The following is a 20985-nucleotide window of genomic DNA, read 5'->3' as shown; positions in this document are numbered from 1 at the left end:
GCCTTACTTGGAAGCAGAAAAGCCAGCCGAACCAAGAGAAGTCCTGAGTGGTGTAATGAAGTGGAACCAAGTGTGAGAGTATGTAAGAGCCTGTACAACTTCTGTTGTAGTAGCCTGATGCGATGAAGCGTAGTATACAGTATATTATCCTAGATACAACTGAAACAAATCTTCATGCGAAATACCTGCAAGCAAACAAACCAATGATTCAGTAATAACAATCTGTGATGCTATGGGATTTAGGGAGAAACTTTGTTACAATGAAAGCAGTAAATATAGTACTCTGAAAGATTATGATTGTTCACCAAAATCATCATTGGTTCAGAAATGAAAAATATTTAAGTTAATTTGTGGAAATAAAAAAAAATAAAAAATACCAACCACCCCTCCCACCCCAGAATTATTATTTACACATTCATTACTAAATCATTTTGGTATTTTATTTATTTATTATTATTATATAAGTAGCTATGTTGATGTGTTGAATCTGCTGTTCTCATTCACTTGCATTTACCTAAAGTCTGCTAGCTCCTGATTGGTACGTGTTAGTCAGCTGATAAGGTGTCAGGAAGTGTGGACGCTGTAGCTGCCATGTGACAAGTAAACATTGTTGCTTAAGAAGAAATCCGTCACCATCCATTTTATAAAGAGTGTACCTGTACTACCAACCAACCCTCACGTCACAATTGTATTAGTCCAAAAAATAGCCACTACTAAGACACCACCTAGTGGCAAAGGCCTGAAAATGTCATGACAAGTCTCTGAGGGTTGCTTCTGTGCACCAAACCAGTGTCTCTGGTGACAGTTTTGTTTTTGTTTTTCAGCTAAAAATATTTTGGCATTTTATAACACCATTAATAAACAAACAATGGCTTTAGCTGTGAAAGTATATACCATTTCCTCATCATATGAGACAAATACTCGTGTCTTTCGGTCATAAATGGAAATGTTGTTACTGCCGCACTTGTTAAGGTGACAGCAGCCCTCCCTTTATAAACAGGAGAACTTGGAGAGCATCCATCCAATTGTTTTTCTTGTGCAGTTGGATGGGAAGGCTGTTTTCCTCATGATATTACATACCATTCCATTTAGAGCTCGAGTGAAACTGCAAAAGCCAAGCTGCTGTCCCTCCCTATAAGACCTGTGACTCAACAATTGCTTAGTTAGAAATGTAAGCTTTAAATATATTAACCATGGCAATGAAAAACAAAAATACAATTTAAACAGCTGTGTTTCTTTTATCTAAGGTATCATTGGTGACACTCAGGACTTTGCAAGTGAATCAGAAATGGAACCAGAAGCTGAGGACCCAGAGAACCTGGATCCCTCAGTCCCTTGGTTGGGCTCAGATGGTTCACAAGGATGTGATATGCCTGAAACCCCAGCAGAATCCTCTGATGAAGTTGAATTCAGTGATGTAGAGAGAAGCGTGGACACACAGCGCTTTTCTTTCCCCAAGTCTAACACGGTGTATCCAGAATTTTTAGATTCACAAGACTCCAAATTGGCTCTTGAGCAACGGTCATTGTATGACCTGAGCGGGCATGAGGAGGAAGATTCATACCGAGGAGAGGACATTTACCCTACAGACCCAAGAAAGACCTCACACAGCAAAACCTCACCAACAAATTACCATGAACCTCACAGTGGACAAATGCCAAGACCACTCTTACTTTCATCTTCCTCCTCCCTTGGATATACTCCTGAAATGACCCCGGCCTCGACCCTGGCCACTGATGAGCCTCTGGGAGCCAGTAATAGGCAGGGCCAAGGGACTGGGAACAGGAGGGTTGAATCTTCAGAGGAAGGAGGGAGCAGTGAGGCACCTCCCGCTGCAGTCTCCTTTGGAATCTCAGATGAGGGTGCTGAGCAGACAGAGAAGTGGAAGTCGGAGTCTGACACAGATCTGTGCAGACGGGACAGCCACAGGGCAAGGTGTGCATGTAAGTACAAAATCGATCTTCTACTCAAACCTGTACACTCCTGTTGATGGTATTGATAGTACAAACTGTACAGTTAGTGGTTGCTTATATTCATATTTAAAATATGTACATTTGCTAATTGAGCTACAGCAAATCATAACATCCTTATTCTTTCGAATGTCATCATTAAATGAGGTAAAGAACACCTTTGAAACAAGCAAGTAAGGTCTGCAGAGCTCATGGGTTATTTTGATGTGGTCATGCAGAGCCTATTTAAAGAGGACTGGCAGAGAAAATTCCCATGGCTTTAATAGCCATAGTGGGACAAGAATAAATGATGACCATATGATGAGGCCAACAGAAGCTAATTTGATGGACACCAACATGTGTCATCCCAGTCTGTCATCCGATCCTTCGTCCAAAGTAAGATCCTTACTGTGGCTGCTTGACCTCCCTAAGTTAGCTGTAAGTGAATATGATGCTTTTATTAGAGTGCTTGGTGTTGCAATGGAAGCCTTACAACTCGCCAGTGGCTTCCAATTAGTGGGCTTAAACTTGAGGGTGAGGTATGAAACAAAAGTGTTAAATAAATGGAATGAAAGATTTTGTCCGAAAAATCAATGGCTTCATTTCCACTGACATGTTCGTCTCTCTCATTTTCTTTCTCTTAGGGCTTGTTCAAGATGAAAGCCAATCTCAAAGGCAAGTTAAGGAGACCAAGTCCAAATGTAAGCGAATTGCTCGCCTTCTGACTGATGCACGCAACACTCAAAATAAGGGAGCCCTACTGTTCAAAAAACGCCGGCAAAGGGTGAAGAAGTACACCCTTGTAAGTTACGGGACTGGTGAAAGTAAGTTTGACAGTGAAGACCAATTGGAAGAAGAAGAAGCGGAGGAACTCCAAGAGACCGGGTTTGACTTTGTCACAGCCAGCGAGTCCGAGTGTGGAGAGGAACACTCCATATATCATCGGCAGCATGATTCAAGTGTGAAGTGGGGAAGTGTTCAAGAAATGGAAGTGTTACCTGGGACAACAGGAAAGGGCGTTTTGATGTTTGCGCACCGTCGTAAACGTATGGATGAAGTTGTCTCAGAGCAAGAACGCCATGATAAAGGATTACGTAAAGCAGAGTCAGAGACTGGATACACATTAGCAAACAATATATACAACATGAGGAAAATATATGCTCATTCTGAACAGGGCAACTACATGAACAGACACGTTCATCAGATGAACCAGCAAAGAGCTTTGGTTTCCAACAGGACGGCGAAGCCCTTTTCAGGAGTCCGAGTTGGGCCAGCTGAGCACAGCATGCCTGCCGGTGCTGTTCCAGTGAGACAAACAGCAGAGTCAAGATTCAAAGTAGCTGTTCCTATTGTCTCAAACACACAGGTTTGGTCACCGACTGGAGACATCATAGCCTCAAGGGATGAGCGAATATATGTGCCGGCAATAAGGACCTGCAGCCTTCCAGAGTCAAGGCGTAAAAGCTTTAACAAACAGCAACAGACAACCAAACAAAGATCAGACCCTCAGGAAAGCAGAGCCTATGTGGAGTCAGAGGAAGATTGTTTTAGCCTCGGTGCTGAAGCTTGTAACTTCATGCAACCCAGAGCAATTAAACTCAAGAATCCACCCCCGGTTGCACCAAAGCCTGCCATTAATCCAAAGAGTCCACCTTGGTTAAAAGGCCCTCCTAGTGAACCCTGTATTCCTCCGAGGAAATCAGTTGCACAGCCTAAATATCTTGCGGAACCCCAGAGACAGCGCCATTACTTCGCTCAAGACAGCTCTGAACCTCAAAAGTTGGCCAACAGCTGGGAAGCAGATCGAGCCCAGGCAACAATTCAAACACTTGCCATTGGCAGGGCATCGGTCAGATCCTCTTCTCAGTCTCATCTTCAGTCAACTCCAAATAGCTGGAACAAACCTCTGCCAAGATCCGCTGTGAGTATGCAGGCGCACTGTCCTACTTTCACCCCACATCACCCGCAGTTAACCGCAAGAAGTAAGCAAGACAGTGCACCGAGTTCTGTCGCCTCTTGTCCACCAAAACCAATGAAACCATTCACATCGAAAATATCACTGGCTCCTCCAAAAGGTCAAGTCTTTAGTCAAGGTTTTGATCCCCATCATGATCACACCATGATGGGAAAAGGCGCAGAGTTGTTTTCCAAAAGACAATCCAGAATGGAGAAGTTTGTTGTCGGTTGTCCGACAGCAAACCAGATAAGATGCTCTTCACCAACAATATCCTTACCCAACTCCTGGAGATACTCCTCTAATGTTCGCGCACCACCTCCCTTATCTTACAATCCACTTCACTCCCCGTTTTACAATCCACCAGCGGCAAAAAAAGAACCGTCAGCAAAAACCACAGTGACACCCATATCAGTCCCAAAGCACCTTAACACTTTAGATATCATGAAACATCAGCCGCATCATTTGGACTCATCCCTGTTCCACTGCGATGTAGTTCCAGAGGCTAAAAGTCCTAGCGCCAAACCCGCTCCGCCGTCCAAGTTTGATATGACCAAGAAACTCAAACAAAGGTCTGCCCACTCTCATTCTCCTAATATCTCTGAGCCTGATTTTGAAAGCAAGTCTGAGGCCTCTGCTAAGTCCTCAGCTAAGTCCTCTGGACTGGTAAGTTCATCAAACTGCTCTGCTCGGCAAAACACCAAATTGGCTGAGCTTCTCCATCACGCAAGCACAAAGCAAGTACCGAGCATTCAAGCTACAAGCACGCTTTTCCAGCGGCCGTGTCGGGATAACAGCTTAGCTTCTTTCTCTCCTTCGCCTCTATATGTTCGAGGCACACTTCAAATGGCACCTCGGCCCAAATTTTCTGCTAAGAAGTCTGTAGCGATAACTAAACAGTGGAGGCCTGTTGCAATGTTAAATTAGCTCCAGGAATAGCATTGCCGTGGCGACGCAATGAACACTGAGATGATGAAACACAGTTGTTGAAAAAAAAGCAGGCTATAAAACGCTTCGCTTGACAGCGTGTCAAAGTATGAGCTTGAGCATGCTTCTGTGGAATACAAAGCTCAAGGTATGCGAGATCACCTTCCTGAAAGTTGTTCAAGTCAAAGAGAATAATGAATGATTCTTAAGAAAGGCTTACTGTATGTGTGCAGGAATGTTCAATGATTATCTAAAGAGGTTTTATTTTAAGATGCATACTTATAAATACAAAGTATCACAGAAATGACGATAAACAGTGACAATGAATAGTATATTTTTCACGAATGAAGCAACACATACTGTACGTGTTAATAGAATGTATTTCATAAAAAGGCATGTATAGGAGAAACCTGCATGCACAAAGTTCTTCGATTTATTTTTAAATTCCTTCAATCTCATTCCGAAGTCATCAGACATTCTGTATCCTATTTTATGCCAAAGAAGTTAAATAATGTAGAAATTGATGGCTCAGATTTACATTTAGTGACTAAAAAAATTATTGTCTTTTCTGCTTGTGTCTGTCTTTCTGATGTGGAACTATTTTATGCACTTCTTGTTTTCAACTCAATTAAAATTCTCTTTTCTCACTCTTGTGCACTTCCTATGTGTCCAGCTGCTGTTCTTTTATCTGTATTTTTTCCACTGTCTTTCATCCTGTCCCTATGATTTGCTACCTGGTGTGAAGTCAAAAGCCAGAACAACAATGACAGCATGGATTGAATTGAAAGTAAGAAAACGTTTTAAAAGGAGGGGAAGAAGTAGAAGTAATTAGGGTTCTGTCCAACTTTTACCAAAGTGTTAATGATGCTAGCACATTAACTAAGAAAATAATACTTTAGCATTTACCCATTTGTTTGGTGAGTTGAAATTAAAGGAAATTATTACGAGGCTTTTTTTTAAAAATGAGAACAAACCGCATTTCTTTGTTTCTTTTGTTAAAGGCGCCAAATATGTCTTCCTAATCAAACTGAATATACTGTAATCAGTGATTCTTAACAATTGGACCAATTGAGACTATGTACACATGTAGCAGTGTATTTATGAAATAGAATATTTTCCCCCTCCCAGTGTAAAAAAAAAATAATAATAATCTGTCCACACTGCCTCGTTTAAAAAAAAAAAAATTCATCCACATAAACGTACACAAAACCGGAGAAGTGCGTTTCTAAGCTCGACTTTGACGTCACTTCCACCATACGTCACACAAGCACAGAATGTCAGCCCACACAAGATGTTTGGGTTTTTTTAAATAAAAAAAAAATACATGTAAACCAGTGTGAGTACATCATAAATTAAGCATAGAGGAAAACAAAGAGGATAAATACAATAATCACGGAATTCTTTGCTTGTTGGGCATCTTGTTGGGTGTCAGTGTTTACACAAATAAATGTCATTGATGACCACATTGTAACATGTTATTTGATAATGATATCATCAACCTTAACTAGATTTATTTTAATTATTAAATACAAACAATAACAAGTCAATATAAATCTTAATTTCTGAATGGGCCCCAGATCACTTTTACAGGAAAAGTTGGGCCCCAAGGTAAAAAAAGTTTTTAAGAATCCCTGCTGTAGTAAATGAAACTTCTGACCATGTGTGTACTTTGTTTTTTACTTGTACTACTTACACTAACTTGCAAGTGACACGAGCCTTTAGACATGAGCTACCTAATTAGCTACTAGCTCGGCTTCTATTCCATATTTTCATTTCAAGGTGATGTCACAAATTCTGCCTAGCAACAACCAAACGTTATGTTCATGTTTCGTTTATATTGCAATCTGCTAAATATTAGACAGTATAATTAACATATTAATGAAACAACATATTACAATATTATGTTATTTAATTTGAACTTTGACAACCACTCCTTTCCTGCATTGCAGAAAAAACAAACAATGAATATATTTAAAGGCAGCATTTTGCCCCTGGGAGACAAAACTAATAGTACATTCGAAATGCTTCAATGGCAATGTAAAAAAAAAAATCCACATATGATAATTTTACGAATTCTAAATGACAAAGTAATATAATTGTCATACGGATGATGAATGAATTTCATCAAATAAATGTACCGGGAGTCAAAAATATATACTGTAAATAAAACAGTGTGACCAGAAGATGGCAGCAAAGCCAACAAAACTGCTCTTGAATCTCTCAATGCAGTACTATACACTATACAGTGTTCCCCACCATTTATTGAGCCAAGCTGCATATTTTATATTAGAAAAATCTCCCTCACGTACACCTCCAAACAATAATGTCATAAGTATTTATATGGAAATAATGATTATCTCGCCTTCGTTTGTTCACAAACTGACCTAATTTGAAATCTGGCCTGGTGAGTTCAGCACAAAGCTGATCAACTCTAGGTTGTATTATGTTATATGAATCGCAACAGGTTGATGGTACACGGTATATTCTGACATCTAGGGGCATTTAATGTCGCTAGCAAAGATAGACTTTTGTATAGTAAATAACTTTGATTGAGTGTATTTTCTTTCAGGGACAAGGTAGAAGCCGCTCCCTTAGCCTTCCTAGGCCGTCCTTGTCTTCTGGGCTCAAGTCACCTGTTGGCACACGGGCTCCCCGCTCATGTCTTACCCCAGCACAACAACATCGAGCATGTGTTCCGAGAGCATTCTACAAGCCGCCCACACCCTGGCAGGCAGCATCAAGAAGCCCCTTCGGTTCAGTGGACGACGCATTCTCGATCCAGAGCGCCCCGTCTCTGGTCGCCTCGCGCGTCCGTGTCGCGGGGCCCCTGCCTGAGCCTCCAGAGGAATGGAAGCGCAGGGTGTCACTTGATCCACCACTTGCGAGTTATCGTGTGGCCCCGGCTTACATGACCTCAGCACCCATGAGGATGAAATGTGCACGTGGCAAACCAACAGCAGTTTGCGGGCCTCCTTTTAGACCAGCCCAGCCAATTAAATCTGCTGGTAAGCCCAGAGTTATATAAGAGGGGTAACACTTTGAGTGAGGAAAGTGGAGCATGTTTGCCTTACAGTTTCTGAGGTTCTGGGTTTAAATCCCGGAACAGGCCTTACTTTGTCAATTTTGCATGTTCTCCTAGTACTCCCGTGGGTTTTCCTTTCACGTTGCAAAAACATGCATGTTATGTTCACTGAACGGTAAATTGTTCAAATTGCACTCACTTAGATGAAAAAGCATTTCAACAGATTCAGTGTAATTATTTTGTGAGCTTTATTGTTGTTCGAAGTGATATTTCATGTTTTAAATGATTATGAGATACATTTTTCCAGTCTTGTGCTGTTTGGGCACAAAATGACACAACATTGTTCTATTTTTACAAGTTTTGCACAATTTAAGGCCATTTCACATCACAGAGTGTTCAAAAGAAGATGAAATAAGGAGTGGACGTTCTACCGAGTGACAGTCAGTTACTAAAAGGGAAGTACTCAAGTCATACATTTTCTTAACAATATTTTGTTCAATGTGCACACCCTAACCTAAACATTATATTGTGATTAATATTGTGTTTGTGCAATCTGAACATTAAGCAGAACCTAACCCATCTCGGGAAGCGGCCATTTTGTCACTTGCTGTCAACTGAAAATAACATCATATTTGGCTAAGATACCAGGTAACCACTGTCACATGACCATACCCAGAAAACAGGTGAGCCGTGATGGTCGTTACCTGAACCCTTAATTCATATTCCACAAACACAATATTAATGAGACTGGCATGTTTAGATTAGTGGGGTGCATACAACATATTGTAAAGAAAAATTTTGACTTAACTTTCCCTTTAAGTTGGCATGTTAGGCTGTTAAAATTGAACTTGGTGTGTCTGTGTGTGTGTTGCATGCAGTCACCCATTTTGTGTCACTAATTTGAAGAATTACATGGACTTTTTGTTAGCACCTTTTGCACAAATTACATACCTACAGTATTAAAACTTGAAAAAAAGTGGACTTCTTTTGCTTTCTATTAACATCTAGCAATATATTTAAGAGGTTAAAAACAACAACAACACATCACCGGTCACTAATGCAGAGGCACCCAAAGTGGTATGTTTATTTTTGGTGGTTGCAGCTCGCAATGTTGCACAGCTGCATTGCATCATACTGAGAGATGAACAATTTTTCCCCATTGAAAAGGAAATACAGTAGGTGTCAAATAAACAAATATAAGTGTACACACAATGTTTTAAGTATTATAACGTTCTTCACCGTCAGACAAGTGCAAAAATAAGTTAACCATAAAATGTAGAAACAATTAAATATTCTGCCTTGAAATTGCAAAAGACAAAGGAATAATAAAGAATTGCACAATTTCATTTTAAAAAATAGTTTTACGACAGTTTCAGTGACAATGTGTATGTTGACAGTGGTGTCTTACTAATTAATTCGGGGCCTAATTTATAAAAAAAACAGCCCAAATAAAAGGTGTTAAATTGTGTGTTCACGCTAACAGATTGGACGGCAGTTGTGTGTGTTGCTAAGATCTTTTATAGAGATCCTAAAGAGAGTGTGCTATTGCCACAAGCAAGTGCAAAATGAATTTCAAAGTGATGGAATTGGAAGTGTTAGTGGAAAAAGTAAACAAACTGACTGCGTTGCTTGCTCTGATCATTTTGGGCAAACTAACAACTGTATAACAGCATGTCTTGTTTGAGTTAACTCGCCCCAAGTGACTGGCAATTGGGCATTCTGTACATCCTGCCATCCTGTGTATAAGAACTCTGTACGGCACACTCAAAGAACCGCTCTAGGAGCTCACAACCAATTGTGACAGTGTACTAAAATGATCCAGAGGCAAGGAAATGCAGAATTGAAAGGAGTTTTGTCGGCGGTGATATGGCATGACTCCTTCTTGTGATTGGCTTAGAACATTTAGAAACTCTAAATTAAAAATTGCATTGTTCAGTAGCTAACATGTCTTGATATTTTTTGTTGGCATTTCAAAAATGTTTACGCAAGTGGAAAACTCTTTTGGCAGAATTTTAAACTGTTTATGTGCATTGGTGCTTCTGTTTTGATGAGCAATGCGGCATTTAATATATCAGTGTTTATCGATGAACTGCGATATATAATTGCTACCATTTTCACCCGATGACCAAATATATGAGGGAGGGATCCATTTGTTTGGTCATCAAGCCGAGGTGCGAACAATTTAGTTAGCATTGGCTCAAAAAAGATTGGGAAACATTTTGACGACCACTATATACAATCGGAGAGGGCCACTGTTCTCTGTACATTAAGAATAACGTGCATAGCTTGAAGACATGTTACTCTGGAGGCTTTAACCCCGTGAGACATGTTGACTGCGAACATTCCGACACAAGAAGACGGTTTTATCTCTGGAGGAGGAGGAGGAGGAAGTTCTCATCGGAGGACTTGTCTCGTTCCATCCTCTACCAATTGCCCGATGGTGTTTGAGAGTGCTTGTCAGGTTATATTTAGCCTATTGATGCAAGCCGCATTCCATGCACAACAGACACAGAGACACGCTGGCAGTGTGGCTTTAGTGTCTGCGAGTGTGAAGATCAGCCAAGATCAAACCGGCGAGTGCAGGTTGACCTCTGAGCCTCACCTGCTTTTTCCTTCCAGGATCCAGTTTGCACTCCCTGGACACCATCACAGGTACGCAAAACACCTAACAGACTTTTTGTTATTAATTAATATTTGAAATAAGTAATTCTCTAATTGTTGCATTTCCCATACACATTATGTCTCTCTTGTACAAAGTTTTTCATTTGCATGAAATTTTACATCACTAGTGTATTTCTTTTTTTAATCTATTCATTCATTTTTAATTGTACTTCATTACAACAAGTCCAAGAAATTGAATGCTGTAGTATGCTTAAAAAGAGCGGGGGGGGGGGGGGGGGGAAATTAACACTTTTCTGCATCGTCTTTCCTTTCAACATTAAGGTATCACTAACATGCAATGCTTGCATAAAAATGGTGGTCTTAATATGACAGCACCTATAGAGTATGTAATATATTTTAATGTAAGAAAAATGACTTCTGTAAATGCTATGCATGGTACAATTTTACGAGGCAAATGTAGCATAAAATATAGCAGATTTCTGTAGCGAGGAATCCATATTTCGTATTTTTTTAAAAAGTGTTAAAATTAATTATACTGTAGTACAACATGTTTAAATAGCTAACAAAATGATACATACATTAATAATGAATATATATTAAGGAAATAATTTTTCAGGGCTAACAAGCATGATGGATTGATTTGTACAATTATTAAAAAAGATTGCAATTATTAAAAAAAGATTGAACGTTTTGAGTTATTGTAAAAGGTCTTAAAATACTGATAAATAAATAAAGAAATACGATTATATCATTGTATGTATTTCAGTGAGTTTTCAAAAATAGTTGAAAAAGCGTCCAAAATTTTTTTTCTATTTGAATACAATATTACAGGCTTTCTGAAATATCGAAAGAAAAAACTAGTCGTTGATTTATATAAAACCTCATAAATATTCAATATTATAATATAAACATAATGAATGTAATAAATATTACAATAATGAATATATATTAAGGAAATAATTTTTCAGGGCTAACACGCATGATGGATTGATTTGTACAATTATTAAAAAAGATTGCAATTATTAAAAAAAGATTGAACGTTTTGAGTTATTGTAAAAGGTCTTAAAATACTGATAAATAAAGAAAGAAATACGATTATATCATTGTATGTATTTCAGTGAGTTTTCAAAAATAGTTGAAAAAGCGTCCAAAATTTTTTTTGTATTTGAATACAAATATTACAGGCTTTCTGAAATATCGAAAGAAAAAACTAGTCGTTGATTTATATAAAACCTCATAAATATTCAATATTATAATATAAACATAATGAATGTAATAAATATTACAGTCTGCATTACATCCATCGTTGTAACCCTAATTGTAACCCAATCATTGTCGCCAGTATCACCCATTCAAGTCGCTCATCAATAAAAATGGCAGCAGTCAACGCTACCATGTATCAAAAGTCCAAACAACCTCATGGAGTGTCTTGTATGTGTTTCCAGTCGTCCCTCACTGCACTCAACAACAACCTTGGCGGGACCCACAATGTCACAATTCTGTACAATGCCAGCTGGAGAGAAGAAGAAGCACGCAGCAGCTATTTGTCGAGAGGTCCACAGTACCAACGGTATGGCAAGCGGCCGAGGCAAACACGACACTGTTGCAATAATACAACATCCCTTGGAGGGATACGAGTGCAAAATGTCAGGGCTCCGGCTCGCCATAAATAAGCTAAGGGGATGATTTACCACCCATAGAAGCCAGTGCTTTGTCTTTGCCCTTTTCAAAGCTCTATTTCTGGGTGGGTCGTGGGTGGGGCAGGGCAAGGGCTGGAGGGAGGGAACTTGTGCGGGGCCAACTGTGTGTAGCTGTAAGGATAACGTGAAGCTCTGTGACAGCTGGACGCCATTCTGTCACATTGAAATTAATTCTGCGTCACGGCCACAACTCATTTTCCATGACAGGGCTTATAGGACATGCAGCTTTTAGTGTGTACTAAGCTTGACGTAAATGCAACAGGTTACAGTTAAGATATATCCAAGACTCAAATAGGTCTTAACTGTAACTTGTCGAGTTAGGTGATTAGTGATAATTCTCCCCTTTGTCGATCAAGGAAAGAAACAGAGAACTATAACCAACAAAAAGCTTAAAATCTAAAATTGCTTTTTATTACTATTTTTATGTTGCAGGCTCATTACTATTTAGTATGTGTAGTAGTATCTTATTTGTTCTAGTAACAAAAAACTAGTTCTTTAGATTTAATATCCTTGAACATCATTGCCCATTTAGAGATTTGTTAATTACAATAATTGACAAACAAATTTATTGAAGATCACATCTGCCTCACCTCACAGTTGAAAGTTACTCCTTTGACTCTCAGCCTCTCCTGTGTGGAGTTTCCATGTTCTCTCCATTTCAACTGGAAACAACATAGATTAGAAAACTAGCAATATTGCACTAAATATTTTTTTTTAACAACTTATATTTGAACACAAACGATAGAAACGCATGCGTACAGAGTATACAACATTACGGGCAAATACAACTAATTACTGCATCTTATTTGCGGCAGTCTTCTTCTTTCTTTCATCAACAAATCTATGTAGTGTCTGTATGTTTTTATACTGCCCCCTGGTGGCCAAGGCACATAGTACCAGAAGGAGAAGCATGAACTCATGATGCACAAACTAGGGATAAACAATTAATTGAATTCAAATCGGCATCGCAATGTAGTACTAGAATACACTTGTCAAATCTTAAAGGCTGCAATTCTGAAAAATAAATAAAAAATATCCACTTTTTTTTGGCTGGTCAATTGGCCAATAAACATGGCAAGTTAAAGTGATAAAGCCGCAGATTTGTTTGCATTATTGTTCTAATCTGATTTATGACTTAATGGCTTTAGTTTAAACCACACTTTATTGGTAAAATTGTGGGATGTTGTAGTACTAAACACAAAAGACTGCAAGTCAAAGTGCTTAGTAAGTTAACTGAAGTAAATAAATAAGCTATCGTTCGTATTAATTTATGGTTAATTTGCCTTTCTTATTAGCATAAACCTAATCTTTAAAGCCAAATCATTTATGTAAATCTGATATTGTTTATTGTAATGCATCTTAATTTATTGCTTGCGCTTGTTAAAAAAAACAGTACATGGGGAAAAAATATGGGGAAACCCCTTGAAAAAAATTAATTGCATATGAAATCCTTATCGCATTATTGAGGACTACAAAAATCTTCTTTTTTAATCACTCAGCCCCAGACAAACTGTTTCTTTACATTGTATTCAGTTTTTTTTCCAGTATTACTGCATGCTTTTTTTCTGGATACAGTACAATACTGTAGAGTGCCAGTTTTCTTCTTAAAAACCACATCACAAAAAATTTTGTTAGTGTTTTTGGAGAGTGATAATGGATTATTGACATTTCTATTCATTTCAAAGGAGAGAGAAAAATAAGATAATAGACTTTTGAGTTACTCCTAAGTCAATACACCCATGTAATGATCCCAGGTGACGTGATGGATCTTGGAAAGAAGCACAGCACTCCCAAAGATATCATGCTGGAGGAGCTGTCGCTGCTATCCAACAGAGGCTCCCGCCTGTTCAAGATGCGCCAGAGACGCTCGGAAAAGTACACGTTCGAAAGCATACAAAACGAGGCCAACGCTCAACTTAACGTGAGTTTGCCGCTGCCACAACAAACACAGCCGTTTGTTCGTGCTGTGTCGTCTGACAACACAATGATGATAAGAGAAATGGGAGCCATCTACAAGAGGCTCCTCAGACACTTAGCTGACAAGCTACTTCCATGTTTATCAGTATCTGTGTGTGTGCGTGTGTGTGTGTATTGTGTGTGTGTGTGTGTCAAAGTGCATAAAAGTGAAGGCTGTCTACTTCAGCATGATCTGATAGTCTTAACTGTGTTTTGCAGAATGATATTCTGGCTCAGAGCGCACACATGATTGAAATTAAAGTGGATGCGCCAAGCAATGGAGATACTCCTAATCCCGATCAGACCGTTCCAGGTAATGCTACCGTTTACTCATTAGCAAATGTTAGGTATTGACAAGAGCCCTACTGATTAATCGGCTGTTAACTAAAAACAAACCAAGCAAAAACAAAAACTAGCTAAATATGTCCCCCCAAAAAATAAATAATAATAATAATAGTAAAATTATTATTATTAATAATAATAAATTATCCATAATAATTTTTAGACATATTTACGCAAATTTTTGTTTTGTTTGTTTGTAGTAATAATAATAATAATAATAAATTAAATTATTATTATTATGTTCAAAAAGTAAGTACAGTATTTTCAGCAATACATAGAATACAGTATTGCTCCTCTACACACGTTTCTGGCTCCTCTCTAATGTGTCTGACAGGTCTGTAAAAAGTGAGCAGTTTTACTTTATTTTTGTTTCATGTGGTTAATTTCTCAGCCAGCCAGCCAAAATACCTTAATACCTTGTGTTCCCTCATCATTCATTCCGGTGATATTCGCTGTCAGTTTTTTTGTGTGGTGATTTTGTCATCCATATTCCCCCCTACTGTCACCGCTCCACCGTGCGCTAAAAATAAGCCCGACTGCCAAACAGTCAAGCATGAGCTTGCGATTATGTAATGTTGTCATAAAACAACAACAACCAAAAAAAGCGACAACACGCTGTAGAGTCATAAGAGCGAAGGCTTGGCTGGAAGCGATTTGAGAATTACATTCTACAGTGGCTGTTTGAGTTTAGTTTGTTTTTTTAAGAATGATTAATTGCGTGCATCCATCTCATGTGATCCATCAAAAGCCACCGAACTCAGTCCTGAAGGGGTGCCATCCCATGCGGACATGTTACATGATGAGTGTACACTTCAAGTATGCGCTATTTTAAGGCCTAAGATCATAATGATGGACAAGTCGGCCTGCCAAGGCTAAGGGCTCTCTAAGCGCGCTCTACGGTCGTAATTCCACTCATAAAGTGCAAATCTTAGCTGTGTCGCCACAAACTGAGCTGTTAAAATTGTTATGAACCAAAACATCCCTTCATGATCAGTGGAGTTTTTATACGAGAGCATTTTCCCTTCACTTGCAACTATTAAACTACTTGAGGGCAAGCATGACAGCTAGATAAAAAGAAAGAACAAATATTTTTAACCCTGCTCAGGGCATTTTTGGGAAGAGCAGAACATTTTACAAAAAAATTATTCAGAGAATAAGTTTATTAACAATTGTTGAGTTTGAAAGGGGATTTTTTTTTTTTTACATTAATATGTTCTATGCAGGCCCACCAGTCTAAATACGATATTCTGGTTAATAATATTGAGTTAAGCAGCAAAATTTTAGAAGGCGGCCATTTTGCCGCTTGCTGTCTAGTAAAAATGACATCACAGTTGCTGCTCAGGTAACAACCAATCGCAGGTCAGCTTCATAAAACAGGTGAGCTGTGATTGGTCGTTGCCTGAGCTCTGAGCAACTGTGATGTCATCTTCAGTTGACAGCAAGTAGCAAAATGGCCGCCCCTGAGATGGATAAAAATGGCTGGATTTTGCTTCATGACTCATATTCCACAAATGTAATATTAATCAGAATGTCATGTTTAGACTAGTGAGGTCACATTTAACATAATATTGTCAAAAAATGTTTAAGGTTGACTTCCCCTTTAAAATTGCTAAAGGATCTTGCCATTTGGAAACAACTGTGACTGCAGATGCACTTTAAAGCTGGATTGTAAATGAAACTGTCAGCAAGCTAGCCGTCACGTCAATAGGCCGTCCATTTGCCTGTGTTCCTGGACAAAGAGCTGACAGGGGTAAAGCCAGGAACACACACTTAAGAAACTTAAAAAAATACTTTGTCAGAGGACCACACCACATTTGAATAAAACTGAACTGTATTGCACATGAACCTAAATGCTAAAATAACAATCTATTTTATAAATGTTATTGTTTAGTATTGAATTACAGTGGCGCCTTGAGATATGGGTGATCAGACTTTCGAGTTTTTCATTCCGAACCACCATTTAGCCAGTTTTTTTGGCTCTGACTTGTGAGCACAAACTCGAGATACCAGCACTGTATAGTGGCAGGAAAGTCAACTCAATTCACTTCTTAATAAGCAACACTTCGGCAAAAAGTGACCATTTCTTCCAAAAAAAGAGCCTTCAAGCTGTTTAATGCCACTTCCTGTTGAAGTTTGCAGTCCAACTCAACATGAAACCCGGAGACTTACATGCTGTGTATCCAAAACAAACGCATAGCTTAGCCCAGAGGTGGGCAATCTCGGTCTTCGAGGGCCGTAGTCCTGCAGGTTTTGGAGGTTTCTCACTTCCAACGCAAGCTGATTCCAATCAACAGGATCATTATCAGGCTTATGCAGAGCTTGCTGATGAGCTGATCATATATCAGCTGTGTTGGAGAAAGGCAACATGCAAAACCTGCAGGACTCTGGCCCTCGATGCCCACCTCTGGTAGCCTTTAGTCTGCTAGCTTAATGCTAATGCTAAAACATAATGGAAACTGTATACAACTCTTTAAAGAAACTAATATTTGAACACAACACATTTATGCATTTAATATAACACAAGTCATATATTCTTTATTCTCTGCGAGGAGATGTCTATACTTTACAGACATCCATGTATTTGCCTGTCTGTCTTATACTTTCCCCTGGTGGCCAAAAACAGCTTAATTATTTTTATTTCTATTTAATTGTCATTATCTTACATTTGAATGAAGTAAAATATTATATTGCTAATTTTATCATAAAAAAAACATTACATAAATGCTGATTCATTTATTTTTAGAGGAGAGAATGAATTAATGTCCATGCGGAAACTCATTTAAGATAAGTGATTTGATTTACAACATAATCATGAAAAAAATTATACTCATATCTCCAGGCACCACTGTATAATTAGTTAACCAGTTATATGATAAACTGAATCTTTTTTCTTAATGTGAACCGTTAAGTAAAATTGTTTACACTCGTCAGATTTTCCTTATAAAATAACTAAATACTAATGAGACTGGAATAAACAAAAAATAACTGCAATCAATTCTAGAGTACTCTTGATGAGGTACATACTCGGTGGGCTGGACTTAAGACTAGAGCAGGTCATACATACAGTATTTGACCTTTGGGTCATACTTTTCTTACTTTTGTTTTTACACAACACTATGAAAGACCATTTGGTGGGGCATAGCCACTCCCGCCCCTCAGGCAGAGCCATCACAGGTTACAGTGAAATTTGTGTGTTTCTTTGATAGATACAAACACAGATCAGTTAAATGCTGCCTCCATGCCCAAAATCTACCACTCACCCTGGGAGGAGGCCATAAGCAACAATCCAGGCCTCGCCGAAGCTTTCAAAGTGAGCATGCCCGCAATGGATCCTCGACCAGAACTTCCCGAGTACAAAAGCTTCAACCGGTGAGAAAAAGCGTGCATTTGATTTGGTGGGAAATTTCAAGAATTGGATTTCAAATGTGGTGCACGTTACAGGGTAGCGACCCCTTACGGCGGATTTGAGAAAGCGCCGCGAGGAATCACGTTCAAACTTCCAGAGCTGGACCTGAACCCTCTCAAGTACCCGGAGCTCCAAGAGCCGAGAATGAAGAGACCCACTTTCAACAGAAGCGCCCAAGGATGGATATCTGAGGGCACCCACCTCATCCTGCCCACAATCACCCTGGAGTCCATCCTGGCCCCCGAATCGGAAGACCTGTAAGGAGGTTTCGGAATGGCGGTGGTCCAGTGGGTTGCACGGCCGCCATTTTCACACAACGGACGATGGAATGTTTTACCCAACTATCCCTCAGATGATTAGTTAGGGATAAATGTCATGTAAATAGAGAACGGAAAGTGCTGCCAATCATCCCATAAGAGTTGCCAGTGGTTCTGAACATGTGATGTAAATAAAGGATACAGCTTATTTGTGGATGTCACACAACGAAGAAGAGGAGAGCAAGAGCAGTCAGTTGAAGTTGATTTACATTGCAGGTCCAAGTGTCAAGTGTCAAATTCCAATTTAATGCTTGCAGTGGATATAAAAAGTCTACACACCCCTGTTCAAATGCCAGAATTTTGTGATTCAAAATATGACATTGTTTCCAGCATTACTAAACAGTGCAGAACAGTAACTCCATGCACTCCCCATGTTACCACGTCACGTCTACTGAAACGCTAATAAGATCCTCTTTAATACAGCACAGGAAAGCCATTTTCAACATGTAGTAAGTCTTCACTCATCTGAGACACTGTTCATGTGCCTCAGTAGGTGCTGCTGCTTTGGTTAGCAACAACACATTTAATATGGGCTTAGCAGTGAACTATGTAATGTTTGTTTGAACATCAGTGTCAATTAACTCAATTGCTCCCAATTTTAAATATTTCAAGTGTCCCAAAGACGTATTTATACGTTTTTTTAAATGCTAGCGCATTTGATGCATCCTCTCGACTGCAAAGAACGGTTGAAGAAATGGTACTTATTACACAAACGGCCAGCAGGTGGCAGCAGAACAAAAGAGATCACCCAGGGCCATGTTGGAAAAAAAGCTAATTTACTCACAATTCTAAATAGATATGTGAATAATGATGACACTTGGCTATATTCTAATGCTAATTGCTGCAAAACGGAAACAGATAGAAACATACTTTTTTTTCCCTAATGAAAGAAGAGACTAATCTTTTATTGGTAGGTTCTATGTTTTTATAACAATAGAACACAATATTCTATGGGCCTTGCAAAATCCAGTCAAACAGCTGGGAGTGTATGAGTTAACTGCGCTAACTACACTTTTTTTCCCCCCCAATGAAAAAAATGAGGTGTCTTACTTGAGTGGTGAGTTTATTCTTCTTAAATGAACGAGAGTAATTGGTCAAGGTTGTGAAGAAATATATTTCCTCAAATTGAGTCTGGCCAAAAGTTGCGGATGTCATGCTACATACCTCTGCTTGAATCCAGCCAACTAGAGATTTACATTATCAATAGTTCTGTAATATTTCTTGCATTAATTTAGCCAATTTCCCCATAAATGTGGTTGATTATTATTATTTTTAATTCATTTATCTTTATAAATAAATGATTTACAATATTTGAATTCATAAAATACAAATATTAGTTTAAATAACATACATTTATTATTTTTTTATTTAATAAAAAAATTAAAATACATTTTATTTTATTATTAAATAAACATCCCTTCTTTTTTTCCCTTTTTTTATCACTATATGATTACCAAGTATGAAATAAACACCGATCACTGGTTAATAAACAGTAATTAGGGGGAAAAAATGCTTATGTAATAAATTGTAATGCAAAATTAGAATAAATCTGATTAGTCGATTAATCGATTCTAAAAATATTCGATAGTGACAGCACTAGATCTGACCCCTCTGTGTTTTAAAAATCAAATGCAGTCGTTGAACGCAGTAGTTTATGTAAAAAAAAAATAATAAAAATAAACTGTAAATGGACACATTAGTCCACCACATTGCAGAAACCAGTACAACAATTTACCTAAGTGGTGATGTTGAGCTTCTAATTTTGGTGGTGATACAAATGGAAACAATATAGACGAGTGCAGTGTCAGTGTGTGCGCGCGTCATGTTTCTTTATAGCGCCGAGAACGGACAGATGGAGAGACATTACAAAGTTGCCTCGGGCTCGTCACAAGAGAGGACGTCCCCGACTAGCTGAGCGGCAATTAAGCTAATAAGAGCAGAGGAAGAAGGCCTTGTGTGTCTGTGGGGACGTCAGACGACGCTATGAACAGACACACACACGTTCCACTTTACTTTCTTTACCACAGACTTACTGTACATTACACACAAAGTCTCCTAAATGCACTTGATCCAATTTAAGAGTTTAGCATAAATTCTGCTTCTAAACAGTTGCATTAACCACGTGGGCTCTTCTGTGCTGCCATTTCAACTGCGTTGGTTTATGAATTTAAAAAAAAGTTTAAAAAAAAAAAAGGAATGGATTGTGTTTGACCTCAGAAGTTCCACTGACAAATGATGCAATCATCACATATGTTTTATTGTTTTAATTTTTGCTGACCTGGGCTTTAATGCCCTGCAGGACCCTCCATCTGGCCCTCTCTCCCACGTTGGGCACTGACTTGTTCTAATTGAGTTGTGCACTATTAAAAAAAAAAAAAAAAGCAGAATAATGAATACTAATTATATAAAATAAGGACTGGTTTATTAATATACTGCCACAAATTATTATTATTATTATAATCGATTAATCTGTTGATTATTCTGTTGATGAATCAATGAATCAGAATTTTTTTAAATTAATTTACATCCCTTAGTTAAAAAACAGTAGGTTATTTCAAATTGACAGTGTAAAAATTAATAGTCAAAAAATACTAAGGTACATAAATTGATTAAGATTCAGATATAGGCAAAAATGTTGATAATTGTTAATAATAATTAACAAATAATTCATGGAGTACAAGAGAACTCTGAGAATATTTACTGTTGAGAGACTGAAATTTCCGAGGATTTGGACAATTTTAAATTAAACAAGGTCTTTAAATGGTTAATCTATTATCAAAAGCTCCATCA

At 38.4% G+C, this 20985-nt stretch overlaps 2 protein-coding genes across 2 annotated transcripts; both read left to right on the top strand.

Moving 5' to 3' along the window:
• The first annotated feature begins 1288 nt into the window (after positions 1 to 1288).
• synpo2b (synaptopodin 2b) lies at positions 1289 to 8822 on the top strand. Its single transcript, XM_077570055.1, has 3 exons — positions 1289 to 1943; positions 2594 to 4569; positions 7400 to 8822. Exons 1-3 carry the CDS (start codon positions 1289 to 1291, stop codon positions 7853 to 7855), a joined length of 3087 nt encoding a protein of 1028 aa, XP_077426181.1. The 3' UTR covers positions 7856 to 8822.
• Positions 8823 to 10385: 1563 nt separating this feature from the next.
• On the top strand, positions 10386 to 18485 carry myoz2b (myozenin 2b). The gene is made up of 6 exons (XM_077570304.1): positions 10386 to 10504; positions 11920 to 12044; positions 13929 to 14095; positions 14350 to 14443; positions 17679 to 17841; positions 17914 to 18485. The coding sequence occupies exons 2-6, from the start codon at positions 11963 to 11965 to the stop codon at positions 18137 to 18139; spliced, it is 732 nt and encodes a 243-aa protein (XP_077426430.1). The 5' UTR covers positions 10386 to 10504; positions 11920 to 11962; the 3' UTR covers positions 18140 to 18485.
• The last annotated feature ends 2500 nt before the right edge of the window (positions 18486 to 20985 follow it).

The sequence above is a fragment of the Vanacampus margaritifer genome, chromosome 7, assembly GCF_051991255.1.
Source record: "Vanacampus margaritifer isolate UIUO_Vmar chromosome 7, RoL_Vmar_1.0, whole genome shotgun sequence".
Lineage (NCBI taxonomy): Eukaryota > Metazoa > Chordata > Actinopteri > Syngnathiformes > Syngnathidae > Vanacampus > Vanacampus margaritifer.
This window is presented reverse-complemented; position numbering and strand designations above follow the sequence as displayed.